The following is an 18686-nucleotide window of genomic DNA, read 5'->3' as shown; positions in this document are numbered from 1 at the left end:
AGACTGGAATCTCAGACATGTGCGCTTTATTGGGTTGTTGTGTAGACCGGAGGCTTGAAGCCTCATGCACAAACCTTCTTACACCTCCATACAAGGTAGAAGCTTTGTATTTTGCATAATGACAAAAACAAACTGGACCAAGTATCGTTTAAGGCTGAAAGTACAAAAAACAAAACAAGTTTCAGATTACATAATTTACATATTAAGCAATACTACAGGTCTGTTGAGCAGTGGGCCCACCAGAGAATAAACCTTCATAGAGGCAAATAAGGTGGTGAACAAAGACATCTGGAATGACCTACACAAACACGACAATGGACATCATGTTCCTCACACATTCACACCGCCTGGGACGCTCTGTACTTCTGGCAGAGTTTCTCCCCATCAGGGGGCATGGTGCCATAGCCATAGTGATGAGGGAAAATGGGAAGAGGTGTTGTGGGCTCAGCATACACCAGTGTGTTGGTGTAGGCATGTATGCAGAGCCAGTCGTTTGGGTTTGTAGCAGTGTGTTTTGGGGGAGGGGACTGACAGTCTGTTTAGAAGCACTTCCTGTGGACAATGCTGGGGCCGGACTCATCGTACTCTTGCTTGCTGATCCACATTTGCTGGAAGGTGGACAGGGAGGCCAGGATGGAGCCTCCGATCCATACGGAGTACTTCCTCTCTGGGGGAGCAATGATCTGCAGGAGGGAAAAAGAAAAAAAAGAAGAAAAGGAAAAAAAGGTGTTAAAAGATATTTAAGTTCATTCATATCAGTTTGTAACTGCACTTTCAGCAAGTATTTCAAGTCTAGATTAAAATACAGTCAAAGGTAAACAGCAAGTAACTGAGACTGAATACTGCATTAACAGCATTTGTCCACTGTGTGGCAGTAGAGGTAGAGAGCTTTCTGGAACATTTTTTGCATCACTGCCTCAGGAGGAGTTTTACCTTGATCTTCATGGTGGTGGGTGCCAGGGCAGTGATTTCCTTCTGCATACGGTCAGCAATGCCAGGGTACATGGTGGTACCTCCAGACAGCACAGTGTTGGCGTACAGGTCCTTACGGATATCCACATCACACTTCATGATGCTGTTGAAGGTAGTTTCATGGATACCACAAGACTCCATACCTGTGAGAAGAGGGTGTAAAGTCAAATGTAAGTCACTTTGGTTTAAATTACAAACTCAAGTCTCTATCCATTAAGTTGAGTTAGATTTCTATCTTAAAAAAAAAGAAGAAAAAAAAGAAAGATACTCACCAAGGAAAGAGGGCTGGAAGAGGGACTCAGGGCAACGGAACCTCTCATTTCCGATGGTGATGACCTGTCCGTCAGGCAGCTCGTAGCTCTTCTCCAGGGAGGAAGAGGAGGCAGCAGTTCCCATTTCTTGCTCAAAGTCCAGTGCAACGTAACACAGCTTCTCCTTAATATCACGCACAATCTCACGCTCAGCTGTGAGAGAAGAGAAGACATTCCATTATTAGATTTTTGTTCTTTCCTTGCTTCAAATATCAGCTTGTTCTGAAGTCACTGTGTCTGTGTGCTGCTCACCTGTGGTGGTGAAGCTGTAGCCCCTCTCGGTCAGGATCTTCATGAGGTAGTCTGTGAGGTCCCTGCCAGCCAGGTCCAACCTGAGGATGGCGTGGGGCAGAGCGTAGCCTTCGTAGATGGGCACTGTGTGGGTCACACCATCACCAGAGTCCATGACAATACCAGTGGTACGACCAGAGGCGTACAGGGACAGCACAGCCTGGATGGCCACATACATGGCAGGGGTGTTGAAGGTTTCAAACATGATCTGGAGGAGAGAGGGAGACAAGAGATGAGTCATTGAATGAGTGAGTCAAAGTAACCTGAGGTAAGCTGGTGAGGGTTAGTACAGTCAGATCAAGAAAAGCACACCACACTGGCCTGTTTTGAATAGAAAAAACAAACAGTCATTACAATAATCTCTAGTTTGGTCATGTTGACTGTACAAGATGGAGTGCAGCAACCTGCTCTACCATCATCTGTTGCATCATGCAGTCACCAGTGTAGTTAGATGCTTGTCATCTACTTTATCAAGTCCAACACAAGCCTAATTTGAAAAACCGCAGTGACCATGCTGCAACTAGTCATTCCTGAGGCATCACAGTGCAGAGAGATAGAGACCTGAAGCATCCACAGAGGATGAAAAGATCAGCTCAGGACAGAAGAAACCTGGAGATTGAAGGAGCAGGAGGAAATGGACAGATTGAGCAGAAGGAGGGTAACACGGTTTCCTGTTGTGGGGCCCTGCAGGTGAGCTGAGCAGGTTTCCTGACTGAGGAGATTTATCAGTTTGTAAACCAGTATTACCTGGGTCATCTTTTCCCTGTTTGGCCTTGGGGTTCAGGGGTGCCTCTGTGAGCAGGACTGGGTGCTCCTCAGGGGCAACTCTCAGCTCGTTGTAGAAGGTGTGATGCCAGATCTTCTCCATGTCATCCCAGTTGGTGACAATGCCGTGCTCAATGGGGTACTTCAGGGTCAGGATACCCCTTTTGCTCTGTGCCTCATCACCAACATAGCTGTCTTTCTGGCCCATGCCAACCATCACACCCTGGGAAGCAAAGAGGAATATGATTATAGAATTAAATCAAAATTACAATATACAAAATTGTAGCTTATTTAAAGGCTTTAGGATTTATATAAGGTGATGGGGAAGCTGTATACCTGATGCCTGGGACGTCCAACAATGGAGGGGAACACAGCACGGGGAGCGTCATCTCCTGCAAAGCCAGCTTTGCACATACCAGATCCGTTGTCAACAACGAGGGCGGCAATTTCGTCTTCCATTTTCTGGAAAGAGAGAGGGGAGGAATAAAAAGGGAGAAGTGTTTAAAAATGGGTGCCCTGTGACAGTGGAGCATTACATCTGGCAAACATCAGCTCTATTAAATTCATGTCATTAACGAGACTGGACGCTGGATGTCGCAGTGGCGCAGGTTCCAGTCCAAATCCAGAGCTGAGAAACAAAGGCAGTTTCTCCCTCGGCCTGGTCATGGCCATATAAGGCAAAAGTGAGAGCAGCTTAGAGACGGCGGCAGCCCGGCCCGTGAAGCCGCCCCGTGTGTCGTTAAACCTCAAATGACACCGACGCCGGCCACTCCCTTTGTCAGAATCATCTCGACTGAATGAACCACCCACACATCTCTAACGCATACCTTAATGACAGTGGTTTTGACAGTTAAGTGAATGAACTTCCATCTCATTCCATGTCATGTCAGTCATCAGGTGTACAGTTATGTCGTGACCATCATAGTTACAAGGTTATATGGGGAAAATGAAAGCCAAACTCTGGCTGGCATTCGTTAGACGTTGAATTGTCAAATTACTGCAGAAGTGTAATGTCAGAACAACATTTTTACATTTCTGGCGACAATGTAAGTTAAGTCTTTTTAAGTTTAATCCGTCTAAGCTGCAATCATCTGTCTGTGAGTGAAATCGGAGACACCAGACCCGGAGACCGTGCCAAAGCAGATGCTTACATGTAAGCGAGAAGGTCAAAGCTTTTTAACGCAGTCGGATTTGTTTAACTGATGAAGCGATGACAACATGAGCAGCCGGGGTTATTTCCACACTGTAAACGACAGCATGCCAACCCTATATCTAGTTGCACTCAACCGTTAGTGGCAGTTTCCTCTCAAACTGTAACGGTCTGATGCCCGAATGAAGACAATATAATGAATGACGGAGCAAATTTAAGTTCCAACGGCTGCTTCAACTTGAGTGGAGTTGCACACAGAAAACCTTATATCCTAACTTAGCCGGCGAACTAAACTCAGCTTGCTGTCTTAAAATATCACATACACATATATTCAAGAAACATATTTAAAACTTGACAAAAACTTTCATCCTCATTCCGCAGTTGACTTACCTGTGTGAGGGAGGGTTATCGGCTTAGAAGGACTGGACTGAGCGCTACACTCCGGTAGGGTTTAGTGTCTGAACTTGACTGCAATGGAGGCCAGTCAATTGCAGGGTTTTATCGGAGCTCTCGCTGCAGCCCCTCTCCATAAAAGGAGAACTTTCCGCACGGCGGCCTCTGATTGGTCCTGCCGCATCCACTGGGTGTGGCGCATGCAGATAACTGCTCTGCGCTCTGACAAGACAGGGGGGCCAAGCGACATGGAAACTAACCTATATACTATCAAAATGATCAATCTGGGCTTGTTCACGGCTCAATAAAACACATTTCTATCGTTTTCTTAATCAGTTCTATGATCATAATAGCGATGATGTACAAGTGTGACACACATATGGGCAACAAATCACAGAACTCTTGCTGTAAAACACAACATGGTACTGAAGTAAGCAGCAGACTTTTAAATATTTGTTTCTCTGTTTTTTGGTATTGCTGCATTGAGCTAATTTTGGTGTAATTCATATTAGTTGTAATCCCTGACATCATTCAAACAGGGAAGGGGCCTACATGCCCATGTGCCATGGTTAAGCAAACTCTTAACCACATTTAATTAAACAAACCAACGCTGTTGTCTTCTGTTCTGTATCTTTGTGCACGGCAAGAATAGCTAAGAGCAGAATATAGACAAACATATCCATAATCTATTTAATTTAAATGAAGGACAAAGGGGACTCTGGAATCCAGAGCTAGATTGCACTGAGGACTGCTAATGCTTCTGTTGAAAAGCACAATTTTCTCATTCATCACAGTTGTGGTTAGTAGTGCCAGGACATGGGGTGGCTACAATCTCAGGGTCATTGACAGCACTGTTAACACCCCGACTAACACGTCTGCCCTTGGCATACCACTGTCTCACACACACACACACACTCATGCTGAGCAAAGTGGCAGTGATACATGTGCTCAAGCTGAGGTATGTTTACAGCAAACACTTGGGGGGCTGTAAATCTCTTCTCTCTCATCACTTGCCTGATAATGTTTAAATGAGTGGAGAGGGCAGGTCACCTGCTTACCTAAGTTAGATGTAATGGACAGGTGTGTAATCCCCAGGACATACCAATATTTGGTGTCAAAAACAAACCAGAAGGCCCATTACGAAATCTTTATCCCACGAGTTTGACTCATTTTGATGTGCGTGTACACACCTGTTCATTGTACACGCCAAGTGTTTCACAACTTAACTGAAAATCTCTAACCTGAAATACCGGTTTAGCCATTTAGACGTTACATTTGTTTTTCAGAACACACATTTGGAAATCTTCTTTCACAGCTCTTCATATAAATTGACCAGAGACTAAGTGGGTGGGTCAGGGTGCCGTTTTAACTCAATAAGGGCACCGGACAAAGACTCATAAACTTACACTAGGAATTCTCACTGGCTCTATGTGTTCCTAATAAGGATATATGGGAGCCGGCTCACCAAAAGAGACAGGAAGTAGGTTTCACAGAGCCTCACTTCTGTAGATGCACACAGGAAGTGACCACACTGACCTACAACCCCACACATGTCTATATGACATCAGGTATGGAGCAGCTAAGGACAACATAGACTGAGCTGATCAGGGAATTGGATTTTCAGACCAGCATTATCCTGCTCTAGACAGACACTAAGCACACACACACACATACACACACGCACGCACACACGCACACACACATACACACACACACACCCCAAGCTTAGACCCAGGGCAGGACAACCATCCCTTTAAGAGTTCCTTTGGATGACGTCCATATAAGGAGATATTGGAGCGAGTCACATGGGGGGGAAGAATGCACTGCTCAGGTCATGTGACCAGTCTGAGGAAATGAATGAATCTCCCTTTTTAAGGCAGTGTGTGTATGTGTGTATGTGAATGTGCATGTTGCCTTATTTTGCCACTTTCCACCTTGATTTCTGTCTTCTTCGTCCATATTCACAGATTTATCTATCTTTTTTTTTTTGTTCTCACTAACTCCTCCCTGACAACAATTTCTCATTGTTTCCTCTGGACACTCATGCCATTCCTCAAGCCATTTCAAAACTCAGCATGACTCATGCATGCATTACAACACACACATACACACACACACGTACGCACTCCCTCCCTGCATTGCTCTCCCGCACTGTCAGAGAAACTCTCAGGCCTGGCTCTCGGCTCTGACTAAGACCGTATATGGAAGAAGCTAGCAGGTAGCTTCTGTCCACTTTTCACTCATCCCTCTCCCTATCTCCAGCTCGCTCTCTCTCTCTCTTTTACACACATTCACTAGCTTCCTTTATTCGCCACGTTTCCTCCCTCTCCCAAATCAATCACTCCCTTATTCATTTTCCCAGGACAGGGACAATTATAGTAGTGCAGCATGAGGTCAGCGTACATATTTTGACTATTTCACTCTCTACCAGTATTTCCCAGTCATTTATGGCATCGCATTCCAGTTGAGTTTCATACAGCACTGACAGAAGGTGTGGCTGGCGCAATGTGTGTGTCTGTGCACCAAGTGAGAAAGAGAGAGGAAGAATGTATGTGAACTGAAAATGTTATAAAACTCAAAGATAAGTGAACATATCACACTAATTCTCAGATATGTGTAACTACTCCTCTGCGGTCTAGCTCCAGCTAGATTCACCTGTTCAAGACTCATGACAACTTTATAACACTGGGGCCCTCTCTATGACAGGACAAGGAGTAATAATGCAGGATACACCTTACTTGCACCACACTTATACTGTGTATATTCCTAAACAAATCTGCAAGTAATCAAATTATGTACAAACAACAACCTTAGGTTTTTGGGGCTCCTGGAGGTCTGGGGCCCCAGGACAGTGGCCTGTTTAGCCCAGCTGGTAATCCAGCCTTGGCTGGAAACTCTAGAAGATATTTTGGAAGGACAAAGAGATATTAATCCTGCAGGCAGTTAGCTTGAGCAATTCTTAGGCACTCAAAGTCTTTATAAATCGTTGTTTTCTTTCTTGAAAACAGATTTTTTTTGGGCCACTTGATGATACGGTGAACTTGTTAGCAAACAGTTGTTTATTTACATTTACAGCAGATATAGAAACATATATAAACATAAATTTGGAGTCCTGTTCCTGGCTGTCTGCCAAAACGTTTTACTACTGAGGGAAACGTGGCTCTTTAACTGCCGTCACTGTGTTCATCAACCAGTCACCAACTTTGTTTGCTGCTGGATGTACAGTGGTTTTTTAGAGCTCTTTTCTGTTGTTGTTGAAAACAGCTGCCTGCTGCAGCCAAAAACACAACACTACAGGAGTAGTGAGAATGAGCCAAAACACTAAAGTTGTGGACTGAAAAACCAAAACAATGAGTTATTTCTTTTTCTGGGTGTGTATGTTTTAATGAACTGCCAGAGAAAAATATCCTACTTTGGTAGAAAATAAATTTCTGTTCTAATCTAGTGTATAAAACTAACCCAGCTTTGACTACCTTTAAATCCAGGTTGCTGCATTTGACTAAATTTTAAAGGAGAAATGGGAAATTGGCTTTTTTGTTTAAGGTAAATATGAAGCTACAGCCGGCAGCTGTTTAGCTTAGCTTAGCACAAAGACTGGAAAACAAAGAGAAACACCTGGCCTGGCTCTGAGCAAGGAGAACAAAATTCCCCTACCAACACCTCTGAGGTTCACTGATGAAGGCATTTCTACTTCATTTGTTTAATATGTTTCCCGTTTCCAGTTTTTAGCAACATTTACTTTATATTCTTCATACAAACACAAAAGAGGTAGTGATGCATCAATACATTGTGATCTATCTTGTATTTACTTCTGTTTTTATCTTTAAAGAATAAAAAGCATAGACTTTCTTTTTGCCCTAACTTGTGTTTTAATGGTTCATGGTGTACTTTGTGCAAACTGTTGTTTTTTCTGTTTTCCTTATGCACAGAACTATAACTTTGTGTTTGTAATATGCTATACAAATAAATTTGCCTTGTTAAGTGATGATCTCAGAGTGGAGAGCTGAGTGAGTTTAAATGCACAATGACTTGCATTTTTCAGTGTTTGAAAATAGAATAAATGTATTCTTTTCCTGAGTAAGATTTATGTTTATTCAAGAATTATATAGGACTCTTAGCCATGGACATTAGGACAGCCTCTTTGTTTTTAAAACTTTACCGTATCAGAAACAGATTCAAACAGGAAATGTGGCGACAATTTAACAAAAACGTATATACACTTATACATATTTACACTTACTGTTCCATATTTTTTATTAAAAAAACAAATACTTGAGCCTTACAATGCAAAATGAGCTGCAAATACCAGTGTCAGAACAGATTTGGTTCTTCTTTACGTGTGTCAGGCAGTCCAGCTCTTCCCCAGGTCTACCAGCTCCATGCCCTCACAGTAGGACCGTGGCCTTGAAACCCTCACCTGGTTTCACACGGGAACAACACATAATTACATAATGAAACCAGATACATCTCCTCCAAAAACACACACACACAATCAAACACTCACTGTGGGTGTCCTGTGGGAAGCCAGTTGCTGTAGAAGTGGGAATGGAGTCCACTGAATGGGCTCCACAGGCCAGCTACAGACTGAGAGGTCACTGGCCTTACCTGAGTCCAACACACCGTCACCCATACTCATTTCACTTCCCCTCCATCCATACTGAGAGCTGCAGGTAATACAGAGAGCCAAAGGATTAGTTAGGGTTACATGTGTGAGTGAATCTAAATACTTATAGACATACGTTTACATGTTTTTCAAGAGTAACAGCTTAAGATAAAGATTAGAGGAAGCCTAGAAATGTGGTTTTAAGTTTTGGGTTTTATGGTTTCCTTCACTTTATTTCAGCAGAAGTTTAGGGGAATTATTAGCTCTCTCAACAGTCTATTGATATTTCTAACCAATGGAATTTTAATGTCACTAAATTGCATTAATGAATTTATTGTTATATTTGAACCTTTCATGTCTGTGCTCATGTGTTTCATGTGTGTGCCTTTACTTTACTTACATTTGCATTGATTTAAATAAAGTATTAAATCCTATAGTTAAAGCTGCTCTAGTCAATATTTTCATGTCAACAATGGGTGAAATTACAGTGTGTAATATGATAGCGACTTAAGAGAATGACAAACCCACAGAGAATCATCACTCCACTGAGCTCTACAGAGTTGTTTTTTTTAGCAACTTTCATATTATTGTTTTCATCTTCTGACCCACAGCTGTACTGTTTTGGTTTAGTTTTACTGCTTTTATAGGCGTTGTTTCCAGAAGCAGCCAGCTGTTTAGTGAAAAACCAGTGATAAAACCACTGTACTCTGCTTTAAATGGCAAGCTGACAAAGTTAGCGACTAGATGGTGAAGATAGTGGAGCATTTAGCAGCTACAGAGTCAGATATTTCCCTGGGGAGTTAAGACAAGGCCCACAGGAGAGCTAAAAGGAGAGCTGATTTACATATGTCAGTTGGCCTGATATGACTTCAACTGAACGCTTATGTTGCTCTTCACGCTCTTTGTTTGCGAACACGTTTGCTGCCCCAAGTGGCCAAAAACAACTTCATGTAGGTTTAAAGTAAGCTGTGTTGATTTTGTTAAGCTCCTTATGACACTCTGATAATGCCAAGTATATTGACAGTAAAGGTGTGATACTGAATGTGTGTGTACCTGTGTGGATAGATTGTATTGATGTGTGTTCCATGGCTGGGGCAGGTAGAGGCTAGTGACAGTGTGTCGTCGTGGTAACAGCATGGGCGGTCCAGTGCCCGCAGGTGCAGTAACTCATCAGAGCGTGTAAAGGCAGGGTTGTCTAACGAGTCTGCGGATCCTGGCAATGAACGCAGCCAGAACCGACCTGACAGCTCATCAAAATGGTTGAACTTGCGATAACTGCAATCACAACAAGCCATAATGAGAGGTTCATTATTCATGGGACATAATATTTATTAATAAATATGTAATAAAATGTTTATACATATTGTATACACTCAGTAATGTGCAATGTCCCAAATTAATTCTGCGGCATGACAGTAACCCCAAACATGCAGCCAGAGTCTTACTTATATTAACTATCTTCAAGAAGAAGAAGAGCAAAGAGAGCCCTGATCTCAGCAGCATCAAGTCAGTCTGAGATTAACACGAAGAGATAGAAGACACTGACACAGCCTAAATCCACTGAGGAAAAATCCAATCAATGAGGGTAAACAGACAGATCTCTGTTGAGATTGAGTATATATATTGCATAGACTCATTGAGCACTTTATTAGGAACACCATACTAATATAGGGTAGTTTCTCCCTTTGCTCTGGAAACACCCTCAGTCCCGCATGGAATTGATTCCACAAGATGATAGAAACTTTCCTTTGAGATTCTGCTCTTTTAACTGGACTGCATCATATAATTTCTACAGATTTTTCAGTTGCACATTCATGCTGCCAATCTCCTGCTCTACCACATCCAAAAGATGTTCTATTGGACTCAGATCTGGTGACTGGCCACTGAAGTACACTGAACTCACTGTCATCTACGTGAAACCAGTTTGAGATGACTTTTGCTTTGTGACATGGTGCATTACCATGCTGGCAGTAGCCATTAGAGGACAGTAAGTTGAGGCCATAAGGGATGCACATGATCAAGAACAATAATCAGATACGCTGTAGCATTCAAACCATGACTGATTAGTATTAAGGGTGCCAAGAAAACATTCCCCATGCCATTACATCATGACCACCAGCCTGGACTGTGGACACGAGGCAGGTTGGGTCCATGAATTCATGCTGCTGATGCCAAATTCTGACCCTACAATCTGTGTGCCACAGCAGGAATCAAGCTTCATCAGACAGATCAGATTTCTGCTCTTGGCTGACAGCAGTGGAACCAGACCTGGTCTTCTGCTGTTGTAGCTCACAGGTTGTGCATTTTGAGATGTTTCTCTGCTCACCACAGTTGTAAAGAGTGGTTATCTGAGTTACTGTAGTCTTTTTATCAGATCCAACGAGTCTGGCCTTTCTCCTCTGACCTCTCACGTCAGCAAGATGTTTCTAGCAGAGAACTGCTGCTCACTGGATGTTTTTTGTTTTTCTGCCATTCTAACTCTAGAGACTGTTGTGTGTGAAAATGCCAGGAGATCAGCAGACTTGACACTTCCTGTCTCAGCTCTTGCCTGTTGCAGCCCCTCTGTTGCTGATTTAGGTTCAGAAGACAAGTGTTTTAACACAACAGTCTTGGTTAGTGCAGCTTTAAGAGGCTGAATCCAAACATTTGCACTCTTGCAGAGGGCTGTCTAAATCCGCAACTCACCAAGTTCATCAAGGACATTTAGCAGACTTTAGAGCCTGTTAAATTTCTCCAGATTTTTCTAGGCCCAGTTGTTCATAGCAATATGGATGTGACAAGAATAATGATAATTTTGCAGAACCAGTCTAATCATGTAAGTTGCACACTGTTAAGAAGCTATAATCTTTACTTTTCGATGCCCAACCTTACTGACATAATCAGGTACATACACTTCTTGATGTAGGTAGGTCTACCTTTTAAAACAGATCAGAAAAATAATCTGAAGGTGGGTAAGAGAAATTCTGATTCATCACCGTGGAAGTGCGTGAGGTTTGAAGTCCCATCTAACACATTTTATCCCATCGTGGCCCAGCACCATAACAGACTCGATGTGATGACAATGAACACATCGGGATATGTATGACTGAAGTCTGTGAGGGCTGTCTGCGAGTCTGAAGGGTGGATATGTAGATTCAGCTAGACCGTCTCAGCATTTACCAAGAGTCTAGAACACAGCTTTCATCTTCAGTATGAGTTTCAACAGCCAGACTATGACACCTAGTGGACATTACTGTAATTACATTTACTGTAGTGCAGATATGCCCATCCCAGCTGTTTTCTCTTCCTGGATTACAACATATGATCGCCCATCAAATCAATCAGAGTCAATTAGAGTCATTTTTAGTCAAATGCATTACTATGTTTACCATGTGTGTGAGCGTTAACACGTGTGATAATTTAATATTTTAAAAAGGTCCACCCAGAACGCCATTGCACTGCTCACCACACAGTTACACATACACGCTGGTATTAAATTATATTTTATCAGATTTAACTGGGTGAACCCTGCAGAAACCCTACATGTAATATTACCATGCCCTGTGTATATTAATTGTTGTGTTGTAGGTTGTATGTTGTGAGCAGTGATTATATACTGTATGTCTACATCAGTGAAGTAGTGTGTACCTGCTGCGAGTCTGATCGACTTTGGCCTGGATCAGAATGGCTCGGTAGCGTCGCACCGCCACAAAGGCCAAAACGGCGATGACTGTCACCATAACGAGTAAGATGGCAAGACATGTGCCCACAAGTCGTGCTCGAGTCATCCTCACATCACACCGCTGACCCATGTACCAGAAGTCCTCCCCCACAAGGCAGCTAGTGATACAAACAAAAAGACATTTACATACACAAAAATTCCTCAAGTGGACAAAGAGATATATAACTAGCATACAAGAATTTGTGCCTCTGTGTGTGTATATGTTCTCACCGGCAAACTGGAAGTTGGCCTGGGTGGTGTGTACAGATGCCGTGGTGGTGGCAGTAGTCAAAATGACAGAGAGACGAACAGCTATAGTTTGCAGTTCCAGGCTGGGACATACATTTGTAGCCTGCTGGACACTGCAGTAACCAGTCACACACATCACCCTGCAGACCTGGAGGGAAAGCTGGTGTCATTCTACATTTGCATTTACTGTTAACAGATCAGGACCGACAGGACACAAACATATTGTTTTTTTGTTTTTTTAAGTAAAAGTCATATCCCAGCTAACAGCTCAGTGCTGTAGCTGTTAGCTAATGTTACTCAAACAGGTATAAATAATGCATTTGTTGGGGACTATTTTCAGCTGAGAATTCATACACATATAACGGACTGTTTACTATTCACAGCAGCAGAACGCTGTAGGTGGAATAAACTTCAGTGCCATGGTCATAATAATGACACACAGAGCAACAGTGACTTTTTACTGTGTTTTTAATAACTGGCACAGAGGAATAAGATATTAAATGTGTCTTTGTGCACGTCAATGTTAAAACAGTGATTGAAATTCCTTACAGATGACTGGGCATGAGTTGCAGGAAATTGGCAAACAAAACAAGTATACAGGATTTAGGAAGTCTGTTTACTGTAGTGAGTTGGCCAGCTTTTGTTTAATCTGTATTATCTGTTATACTGCAACCAAGTATCTCTACTTACCAACACAATATGTTTTTCAACCTTATTTGTCCACAAGCAAACAGTAAAAAAACATGACTGACAACATCAAAATGCTGCCACAGCACTCGTGCCATTGTGAATTTGTGCACATGGCAAACACTAAAAGTGAAAGGAGGAAGATGAATATAGGCACGTTAATCAGATTTCTCATAATTAGATTATTATCTTAACTGAGTCAATCTAACTGAGTTATGATGTTTGCTTGAGTCTGCCTGTAACTGGCTTTATTAAGTAAACAGGTTAAGAATGGAATTCCCTCTCAGTTAAATGAAGCCACTGTGGTTGACTGCTAACCTGGAAATCTAAGTGTTTTTTGTACATTCATTAGAGATAAGATGACAGGAAATAAGGGGAGAGAGGTAGAGAACAGAGCAAAGGTCTCAGACTGGACTCATCTTGAACCCCATGGCCACCAGGTTGCCCCAGAAGTTAATAACCTTTAGTTTTAGCAGGTGGACATCTCACCTCCCAGTGTGATGTTGGTGATCTTGGATGATCTGAACCCCCTCCCCTCACGAACTGCCTGAGCAAGTCCTGTTCGCTCTAACAGCGATGTGGGTCCTGTCATGCTGAGCCACTGCAGAGCTGCGCTGGTTTTAAACTCCACCAGACTCTGCACTGCATGGCCACTGGAACAACAGCAGAACAACAGATTCACCTTCTGCACAGCTCCTCGCACAACCCACTGCAACCCAGCCACAGTTTGAGCCTCTCATGTTTTACTGTTATGTCAGAGTCACATTTTCCAAAAAAAGAAATACCTGGCAGTCTTTGAAAAACCCAGAAGGTTGTTTAACATCACTTCCCTCTATTCTGAAGGTATTTCCTGTATTTACAGACTCTCGCTTGCATGTGTTTTACAACATAAGGAGACTGCAACAATGCTAGTGGCTCTCCGGGGCACATATGAAGGCACAGAGATGCTTTGAGCTTAATGCTGGATCAAGCAGCCGAGTGAAGCTTTTTTTTGAGTGCAGCAGCCAAAATATTTTACACTTAGTAAATGAGACTTTGATAATTCTAGATAACTTCAGAACAGCAGGGTAGTATGTATTGTTAAAACAACCCTCTGAAATTTTAATACTGAGTTGAGAAACTTAAATGTAATGGTAATATATGAGAGGGACAAACTGGGGCTAACTGCTTAGCTACATAAGTGCTCTGCACCACCTCACCTGCTCCAGACGCCCAGGAGCCTGCTAAAGCCTGGAGCTTTCTGTAGGTATGGCTCCATCTGAAAAAAACTGGGGGTAAGAACTTTGTAGCACAACATGAAAATAACAACATGTTTATCAGTGTGTTTCTGCATGCCAGTGTGTTTGTCTATGTAACCCCTCACCCAGGCCGCGGTGTCTTCCTCCAAGCCAGCGGTGAGAGCCGATCTAGACTCTTCTACAATTATCTGCAGCAGGAGCTCGATGGACTCCACTGTACAGAACAAGAACATAATTCCATTAGAACAGGAATGGATATTTAATTACACACACAGACACATGAATATTACCTCTAACAGCTGCAGGATGGTCTGGCACGATGTAGAACTTGGGTGTCCGACTAGTTGTGGAAGTCCAAGTGGGTGCAGAGGTTAAGGCAGAAGGTGTGAGCGCCACATGGCTCTCCTGACTGGGATCTGGGGTTGTCCTGGGTGGAGGTCGCTGTGTAGGTCCAACTGTGGGAGTGTGTGTGGTTGTGATGCTAGGAAACCACTGCCAAGACTCATCATCTCCATTATCTGATTTTGTAGTTTGGTCAGAGAGCACAGAGGTATGTGTAGTAGTAATGTAGTTGTGGGGCTGTTTATGTGTAGCAGGGACGTTAGTAGAAGACAGCAAAGGTGTGTGTGGAGAAGTAGATTTGATTGTTGATGCTTGAGAGGATGTAGGCACAGTTTCATGATCTGCATGTGTGGTGGATTCAGCGATAGAGCTGGGTGTGAGAGTGGTGTGTAAACTACCAGAAACAGCAGTGTGTGTTTGGAGTGTGTATAAAGTTGCAGAGTGGTGTAAGGATGTACTGGATGGCAAAGGAGGAATGGGAGTCTGTGAATTTGTGGGTGAGTTTTCATGTAACAGTGTGTAAGTGGGACGCAGTGTATAGGTTTCAGTAGTAGCTCCTGTGGCAGCTGAGTTTTGGACATTTCCTAATGTCGGTGCCACACTGGGTGTAGACGATGAATCTGAGAAACTTGAAGTGCGGTCTCCAGCTTTGGTAACGACAGGAGAGGAAGGAGTGGTCTTTGTAGTCGTGTGTGCACTACTGAAGTCTCTTTGTGTACTTTGTGTTGTTGTTTGTGTCTGTGTGAATGTGGAGGATGATGTGTGAGGAGTGTGTGTGAGGCTCTCTGTGCTTTGTGGAGAGTTTGTTTGACTCTGTGTGGAAGAAGTGTGAAGCTTTACTGTGTCGTCTAATGCAGCCGTTTCACTGGAAACGTCTGATGCAGCAGATTCAAAAGAGTCAGTCCGGTTTACGTTGGGATGAAATGACACCGCCGCCGCCGCCACCACAGTACTAACAGCAGCGTCCGGCTCTGTGATGCGGGTGGAGGATGACTGATGAGTCTCGGTGGGAGCCTGTGAGGATGTAGACGAGTCGGTAGGTGCGGTATCGGCATGCACGTCGGTGGGGTCATCCTGTGAAGGCACGGTGGGTGACGTCAAAGGGTCAGAGGTGATGGCGGAGGTCAGATCGGAGTCAAGTCTGTCTGTGCTTCTCTGGCTCCTCCAGGAGTGGGACGGTTTTTCTCCAGGTGTCCCGCTAACAGCTCCATCCTGGGTTGTCAGGAGAGGGAGCTCAGAGGGAGAGGAGGTGAGCGGCAAGACGGTGGAGCTGGGCAGAGTGGGGGGAGCTTGTGTGGCTGTATGTTTGTCTGTGTGTTTAGATGTGTGACTGATTTCATGTTTGGATGTGCCTGCGCCAAGAAAAGAGATGGAGCTGGTGGCTGTTGCATCTGTCAGTGCCATCTGGGTTTGAGGGAGCGCGTTGCTGGAGTTTGTCTCTGTGTTTGGTGTGTCTGTATGGAGTTTATGCTGAAAATAGGGGTGTGTTCGCTCTCTGGCAGATATGGGACCATCGGTGAGGTGAACAGCACCAGATGTATCCGCTCCATTGTTCGGTGCTTCCTCAGGAAGAGGGAGAGTTTCCCTATCGACTCTCCCAGCCGCTGTGAGTCCCTGCAGGGGTGAGGTAGGGTGCGGCAGCCCCTGGTCCGGAGAGGAGGGGCCAGACACAGACTGAAGCCCAGGACTCGATTCCAGACCCTCGTAGAGGCGACCTCTGACCCGCTCTGTCCTGCTCACCCCCTCTTGACTAACAGGAGTTAGGCTTGTAAAGCTGGTTCCTGTCTGAGACCAGCGTTCGTGGTCTCGGTCGGAACGTGGGCTGGTGCGGGCCTCCGAGGAATTCCTCTCATCTTCCTGGACTGGATGACCAGGAACAAACAGAAAAACAGAGAGAGAGAGTGAGCGAGGAGAGACAGAGTGGAAACCACAACAACATCTCTCTGTCTCTCGCACCGCAGTGAGTCTGATAAGAACTTTCCGACCGACAGATTTACAGCTCACAGCACATCTTGAACAATACATTTCCAGAATGTGTTTCCACAGCAGTAACCACAACATTCCTCTTTTACAATAAATAGAATATTTTTTTAAGCACAGCTCTTCTTACTTATTCACAAAGACAACAACACAACTCTGAAACAAGCCTGATCCAAATGTGATTATGACTACTGGATCAAACTCTCGTGATCAGGGTGCAAGTGCAGGCAAGTGGGCCACACTGACTCAATAAACTGAACCGGGGTAATTGTGTTAACAGTTTCTCACCATAGTAGGACAGTTGAACTTCATCTGAAGAGTGTCCTGGTCCGCTCCACGTGAGGGTGGCTTTGTTTCTGTCACAGCCGGAGAGCAGAGCTGTCCCCCCGCTCTCCAGGACCTGATTATGATCTTCCTCTTTCCAAACACACAGCACTGATACGCTCGAACCACTTTCCAACCACACTACCTTTAAAAGTACCGTCCTTCCCAGAGGAACATCTATCATCCAAGTGCAGCGAGAAAGGTTTTTGTCAGACTGGTGGCTCATGGGGTTGAGCCTGTTAGCGTCAGTAAAAAGTCCAGGTAAAGTGAGGTTGATGTGACCAGCAGGATCTTCTTGGTCCAGGCTGACATTGCCACCACAGTGGTGGTGGGATAAAGCCAATGTTTTATCTGTGGAAACAAAAAAACAGATGCTGGTGAAAGAAGGACTCACTCTGGTATAAATCTCCTGACCTCTGTGTGATGTTGTGATGAAAACCAGTTTAGTTATTTTGGTCTTTATGGACACAAGTCTTCAAAACTCTTTTGACCTTCTTTCTTATTCCTCTTATTAGCCCTAGAATTTGGTGAGGCATTCAGGTACCCACAAAACTCAACCCTGTGATTGGAAACCTCTACTAGTCTACTTCATGTTTACACTAGAGCAGCATTATTCTGACTTTATTTAAAAGTAGCAGATGATGAAATACCAGTTCAACCTAATGAATGTGTCCAATCCAGAGTTAAGTGGCAATAAAACGAATATATACTGAGATGTACAGTGGATTCAAATGAACAATGTCCAGAGACTGGCAGATTTCCTTACCTGTTGTGATAATAAAAAGCAACAGACAGGCGTGGAGCTGCATTTCCAATCCTGAGACATTTCAGTGTCGGAGACCCTTTTAATCCCGAATCCATACAGATTTTTCAGTCTTGTGAGGACGAGCGAACCGCCGAAAGCGAAAACGATCTCCGGTTTTCCTGCGGACAGTCCCAACAAAAACGGAGAGGCGTCAGAAACTTTCCTTCTCCATCATTTCCTTGTAACGGAAACCGCCGCGCTGTCAGCGGCGCAGCGCAGGACGCTCCTCTAAATTAGACACACGTGTGTCAGACTGTGCGTCCTGCAGAGGGGGGGTGGACAGAGAGGCGGAGGTCGGGGTGGTGGTGGTGGTGGGGGTTTATACGGCCTCCGGGCTGTTCCGTGCGGTCTTTTGAATCAAAACGCGTTTTCAAAGATGAGAGGAAGGAATCCAGCGGTCGCTGCGGGGGCTGGTTTTTAAACGCTACACAGGAAAGCTTTACCGCAGGAGGCACGAGGACGCGAGGGCGGGGGCAGTTCATTAGCGCTTTTACATGAACACCCCGCTGTGTGTCAGACAGACAGAAACATGGCTGGATTAACCTGTGAAGGGCCAAACATTTGTCGTGGGCCCCCACTGACCCTCCCTGAGTATGTAGGCTACCTCCAAGTTCCCATTAAATCCTGTCAACCAGGCCTCCTGAGCTGAATGTGTCTGTGGTTATTTGATGAAACACAACTTCAGTAATGACTCTGCTCATATGAGGACAATATGAACTAAAATCACTCTGGGACATTCAGACAGTTTCCCACTGATTTGTTATCCAGCACTGGACAGGGAAAGCTGGAAACTACTGCCCTGGACTGTTTGTGTTTTGCTCCAGTATTTGCCCATGTAAGAGTATTTATAGAGCTGTTAGTCATTTTTTAATCACA

The 18686-nt window shown here is 44.1% G+C and overlaps 2 protein-coding genes across 3 annotated transcripts; both read right to left on the bottom strand.

Moving 5' to 3' along the window:
- Positions 1-4: 4 nt before the first annotated feature.
- actb1 (actin, beta 1) lies at positions 5-4014 on the bottom strand. The gene is given in 8 exon segments (XM_018699774.2): positions 5-683; positions 934-1115; positions 1245-1436; positions 1536-1782; positions 2322-2342; positions 2344-2562; positions 2676-2801; positions 3880-4014. Coding segments are annotated over 7 exon segments (1128 nt in total). The 5' UTR covers positions 2799-2801; positions 3880-4014; the 3' UTR covers positions 5-539.
- si:ch211-14k19.8 (mucin-5AC) lies at positions 3880-18251 on the bottom strand. 2 transcript variants are annotated; one of them, XM_018699772.2, is made up of 11 exons: positions 17772-18230; positions 16970-17356; positions 14650-16563; positions 14485-14573; positions 14321-14379; positions 13611-13774; positions 12417-12582; positions 12113-12304; positions 9539-9760; positions 8387-8546; positions 3880-8299 (listed from the first exon to the last, which is right to left on the bottom strand). In XM_018699772.2, exons 1-11 carry the CDS (start codon positions 17812-17814, stop codon positions 8225-8227), a joined length of 3471 nt encoding a protein of 1156 aa, XP_018555288.1. In that variant the 5' UTR covers positions 17815-18230; the 3' UTR covers positions 3880-8224. The 2 variants fall into 2 exon arrangements, with proteins under 2 accessions (XP_018555288.1, XP_018555289.1); XM_018699773.2 differs by lacking the exon at positions 9539-9760 and having other exon boundaries at positions 17772-18251.
- Positions 18252-18686: the final 435 nt, after the last annotated feature.

The sequence above is a fragment of the Lates calcarifer genome, linkage group LG5 (assembly GCF_001640805.2).
Source record: "Lates calcarifer isolate ASB-BC8 linkage group LG5, TLL_Latcal_v3, whole genome shotgun sequence".
Classification (NCBI taxonomy): Eukaryota; Metazoa; Chordata; class Actinopteri; family Centropomidae; genus Lates; species Lates calcarifer.
This window is presented reverse-complemented; position numbering and strand designations above follow the sequence as displayed.

Excerpts from the sequence above, each read along its gene's own strand:
- si:ch211-14k19.8 (XM_018699772.2), bottom strand. The coding sequence starts at position 17,814 with ATGCAGCTCCACGCCTGTCTGTTGCTTTTTATTATCACAACAG. Across the intron at positions 9,761-12,112 it reads GTCGATCAGACTCGCAGCAG|TTATCGCAAGTTCAACCATT; the intron begins GTACACACTACT and ends TTGTGATTGCAG. Across the intron at positions 8,300-8,386 it reads CTTCCCACAGGACACCCACA|GTGAGGGTTTCAAGGCCACG; the intron begins GTGAGTGTTTGA and ends GTGTGAAACCAG.